Source organism: Tamandua tetradactyla, chromosome 7 (assembly GCF_023851605.1).
Source record: "Tamandua tetradactyla isolate mTamTet1 chromosome 7, mTamTet1.pri, whole genome shotgun sequence".
Classification (NCBI taxonomy): Eukaryota; Metazoa; Chordata; class Mammalia; order Pilosa; family Myrmecophagidae; genus Tamandua; species Tamandua tetradactyla.
In genome coordinates this window covers 68,887,635-68,892,119 of record NC_135333.1, presented here as the reverse complement: position 1 = coordinate 68,892,119, position 4,485 = coordinate 68,887,635, and the positions used below count along the sequence as shown (strand labels likewise).

General features: G+C 51.3%; 1 protein-coding gene across 9 annotated transcripts in view; it reads left to right on the top strand.

Annotated features, from left to right (window-relative positions):
- The window catches only part of CHD4 (chromodomain helicase DNA binding protein 4), a 32,552-nt gene that overhangs the window by 919 nt on the left and 27,148 nt on the right, over window positions 1–4,485 (top strand). For 6 of the 9 annotated variants that reach the window (XM_077169820.1, XM_077169816.1, XM_077169815.1 and 3 more), the window contains exons 2-4: window positions 54–231; window positions 3,803–3,924; window positions 4,120–4,335. In XM_077169820.1, coding sequence (XP_077025935.1) covers window positions 132–231; window positions 3,803–3,924; window positions 4,120–4,335 — 438 coding nt within the window. In that variant the 5' untranslated portion in view covers window positions 54–131. Of the gene's footprint in view, window positions 1–53; window positions 232–447; window positions 1,998–3,802; window positions 3,925–4,119; window positions 4,336–4,485 lie in introns of those variants that run through there. The other 3 variants (XM_077169819.1, XM_077169818.1, XM_077169817.1) reach the window with 2 other exon arrangements.

The following is a 4,485-nucleotide window of genomic DNA, read 5'->3' as shown; positions in this document are numbered from 1 at the left end:
GGACAGTGCGCGTCACTGACTGTCTCTCTTTCTTTCCCCCCTCCCCCGCACAGTGACTCGGGCCAGTGTCGAGGGCCCCAGGCCGCAGGCAGGAGCAGCTGGGCCAATTCCCTGGCCAGGAACGGAAGGGGATGGCGTCGGGCCTGGGCTCCCCGTCCCCCTGCTCAGCGGGCAGTGAAGAGGAGGATATGGATGCACTTTTGAACAACAGCCTGCCCCCACCCCACCCAGGTAACATCATCCCCAAGGGTCCAGGATGGGAAGGAGGCTTTTGGGTCCTCCCTGCTGACTCTGGTGAAGCGGTGCTGAGTTTCTGGTCTTTCTGTGCAGAGTCTGAGGTGGAGGGCCTTGGAAGGAAGCGGTTCCCTTCTGCAGAGCTCTTGTGGGGTGGGGGGTGGGGGGTGGGGGGCTGGGATGGTGGAAGCCATGTGCCTCCTGGGCACCTTGGACTGCGTGGATGCCTGCTTGCTGCACTGGTCTTGAGGAATGCTATGCAGTTCCCCATGGAGAGAGCGCTGCAGACTGGCAGGCATGATTACATGTGGGGATCCTTGGAGGAATGCAGGTAGCCGGGACCCCTGGAAGCTGTTAGATTGGGGCATGTGTGTATCTGTGCTAGTAGGATCCTATGGTTGCTACTGTGGAAAGGAAGGAGAGAGTGCTGGTTACTCTCTATTTGATTTTTAGCTTCTGATCAGTCACTGGCTTTCTGTACTGTTTCAACGGTGAAGTTTGAATTGCGCTCCTCAGCCGGGATCTAGAGTGCTTATAGCCAGGCAGATTGCTGGAATGTTTTGAGCGGAGATGGGGGCTAGGGGATGATATAATAGCCCTAAGAGCAAAATAGGTGGGGCAGAAGAAGGGAGGCGACACCCTGGGCACCCCTCCTCCTCTGGCAAGTGGACATAATTCTGGCTTTGTTCCTCGGGGTGTCTGCCACTGTGTAAGTAGCCTGAGGTTTGGGGTGGTTGGGGTGTTTTGCAGTGTTTATGTAGGTGTGTTGGGGGTTGTGTTATCTGTGTTTTGGGGTGGCTCCTTGGATTGGCCTAACTCGAATGGTTATAACCTTGTCTATCCTTAAATGATGATTGATCTCATGCTCCTAAGTGGGTATCTCTCTTGTCTTCCTTTCTTCAGAACTCCTAGCTAAGTTACCTACTGGTCCTTGACCTTTTTTCTAGCTTGTTTTTGCTACATGCCATTTCTTCAGCCTCTCTGCTTATATTTTTTCTCCTCATTCTGGAGCCTGCCGATCCTGTTTATATTTCCCATCTAATGTCTTTCACTTCTGTTTTCTGTCTTAGCTCCAGCCGGAAGTTGAGGTGATTTGGGAGACATGCTTCCACATTTGGCATTTTCTAAGTTGGAAGTCTTCATCTCAGCCAGAGGTCACTAAAGCGAGGGACCAGCCATGGTGTCTTCTTTGCATGTTTCTGAGACTTCAGTTGTTGAGATAGAAAACTTAGGCTTGAGTCTCATAGGCTTGAGTCTTATCATTATGTTGGGTAGGGTGGTAACTTTCTGTGCTGTTGCCCAAGGTAGAGTGGTTGTGGTGGTAGGAGAGCTTGTCCTTTCTGTGAGGGGCATGAGAATTAATAATGTTATTGAGCCATTGTTGCTTCTACCTCTTGGCCTCCCATTGGTCACTTGGTGTGGGGCAGCCCAGTGTTGACTGGGAGCTGTGCAGCGTGAACTCTGCCCCAAGCTGTAGTATGACCCAGTTTTTCCACTTGCCACACCCCATTCCTGCCCCTTTCCCAAATCTTCGTCTATATCTCAGCCAGTTTGCCACTTGCCACATCAGCATATTGTCTGCCTGACAAGTTTTGGGGTCGCATGTGGAATGTAAGGGTGGCCCCTTTGCCTCCATGGGTTTGCCCTTGTCTCTACTTACAGCTTTTACGGAGGTGGCGAAGAAGAAGAACCGAGATGTAGCTGATTCAGGGGGTGACATGGGGATTGCTGGGGAGAAGCCCTTAAGAAAATGATTCTTTCTGGTGAGATCCAGGCTGGTGTTCCATTCCCAAGGGAATGGGAGGGGCTTTCTTGTGCCTGGCCTGATCCTGGGCTGAGTGGGACGGGTTGGGGGAGGCTGATGGAGCTTTGTCCAGCCGCATGTCTCGTGTTCCTTAGTGTTCTGTCTAGTTCAAGAAAGGCAGAGCCAGAAACAGTTTTAAGGCTAGTTCTGGGAGTCAGGAGCAAAGAGCATGTGGGGGATTGAAGGACGAATATTGCCATCTACCACTTTCTAGATGCTACTGTTGTTCTTGGTGGAGACCTGAATCCATATGCTGGATAGGTGGCTACCGCTAATCTGTAAGAGGTGGTTTAGGACCTGTGGCCTGGACTCTGTGTTTGGGGGATGATGAGGGAGCTGAGCTTCAGAGATTTCCTGTGGGCTCCCACTCTTCATGCTAAATCTTTTAGGTATCACAAATTGGGGAGAAGCATGTATGCTCTGATTATAGCTCTGGTGAGCCTTTGTTAAATCTTAGCTCTGAAATTAAGAAAATAATAAGGATTGAGGGGGGTGATCTAGTCCTTTTTGGATATTATTGCCCTTTGCCTTCATCTTGATTTCCATTAGAGGACATTAAGGTGGCTTCTTGACAAACTGTGTCATCCCAGAACAGGTGATAGAGGTGGGTTGCATTTGGACCTGGGGTCAGGTAATAATTTGGGAAGTCTTCTATGAGTATAGTCTTTCCCCGACTACCTCTCTCCACCCTGCCCCCTCCCCTGCCACTTCCTGTCTGTCCTATGTTGGCAGCTGGGTGCCCTGGGCTGGCTTCTGCGGTCAGAAGCCATTTTCCCTCTCCTCAGTGGGTGAGGCACTCCCTCCTTCTCTCCACTCCCTTCTCCACCCCACCCCCCCTTGGGCGGGGGTGGCTTGGGAAGAGGGAGAGAGAAGAGGAAGGAGGAGGGAGCTGGTGTGCTGGTGTGAATGTCAGTTACAAAGGAAGCTGCCTTCTGGCCTCTCCTCCCCCCTCTGTGCCCCTTCCCACCTATCCCTGTCCAGGAGCTCTCACTATTACCCCAGGCTTTGTGTGTGCTCCCAGTCAGGGGAGGAGGTGGAGCCAGATGGGAGGAGGATGGGGGGGGGAGCATGGTGACAGCTGGGCTGATTTGGGCCCCTGGGGAGAAAAGGCTACTGACCCAGGAGAAGCTGGGGAGGAAACAACAGGGCTGGAGATGGGAGAAAGGAAATTTGGGAGTGGGTATGAGATTGAGCTGGCATCTTAATCTGAGGCCTGGAGGTTCTGGTGGTTTTGAGCAGTGATGACCCAAAGGGGTTGATGGAGGGTGTGGTTTCCGGGACCCCTAGAACTGATACTGTTCTGGGAATGTGGTACAGGGGATGATATTCTATAGCTTCTGCCTTCTGGGTGGGACCTTTCTTTCGCATTCCCCAGTTTTTAGAATGCTTGGTGGCCAGTTTCAGTTCAGGGTCCTTAGAGGCCTAGACCTATTTCTCTTATTTGGTTAACTCTAAGCAACTTAATTCAGCTGCACTGGTAAAACTTATAGAGGATTGCTGTTAGAAATGGGGATGAGAAGGCAGGGGTCTGGACAGCTGCCTGAGGTGGGCTTGGTCTGGCCTGACCGTCCTATTTCGGGTATATACAGCTCTCTCTTTGTGTCTGTCCTGGGTATCAGCTTCCTTCTGTGTAGAGTATAGAAGTTCTCTTCAGTGGAATCTGGGACAAGAGGTGGGGGAATAAAGTGTAAAGCCTCCGGATTAGTCTTAACCTCTTGCTATTGATCTTTTCCCTGCCTACCTTTCTTTGCCAAATATATGTAGAAAATGAAGAGGACCCAGAAGAGGATTTGTCAGAAGCAGAAACTCCAAAGCTCAAGAAGAAGAAGAAGCCTAAGAAACCTCGAGACCCTAAAATTCCTAAGAGCAAGCGCCAAAAGAAGGAGGTGAGTGGGTGACTGTTATGGGGAATGAGAGGGAGAAGGGAGGAGCTCTGAGAAGGGGCAAAGGGCTGGGGGTGTTTGTTGCATCCTTGGAAGCGATGAGCCAGGTCCTGGGGATGAGCTCCATGGCTGACATGAGGTCAGCATGTGTGTAGCATGTGTATGTCTGTCTCCCTCTCCCCCCTTGCCCTGCTCCAGCGTATGCTCTTATGCCGGCAGCTGGGGGACAGCTCTGGGGAGGGGCCAGAGTTTGTGGAGGAGGAGGAAGAGGTGGCTCTGCGCTCAGACAGTGAGGGCAGTGACTATACCCCTGGCAAGAAGAAGAAGAAGAAGCTTGGACCTAAGAAAGAAAAGAAGAGCAAATCCAAGCGGAAGGAGGAAGAGGAGGAGGATGACGATGATGATGATTCAAAGGTGCCTGAACCTCTATCTTTTCTTTCCTGTTAACTGTTGTCCTTTCTGTTTCTCAGATACTCTCCTGTCCTGCCAAACACTTTCTCTCCAACTGTTTCTATGATGTCCTTGTAGCTCTTTTTCCCTTGTCCTGCAAGCCTTAGTTTCAGC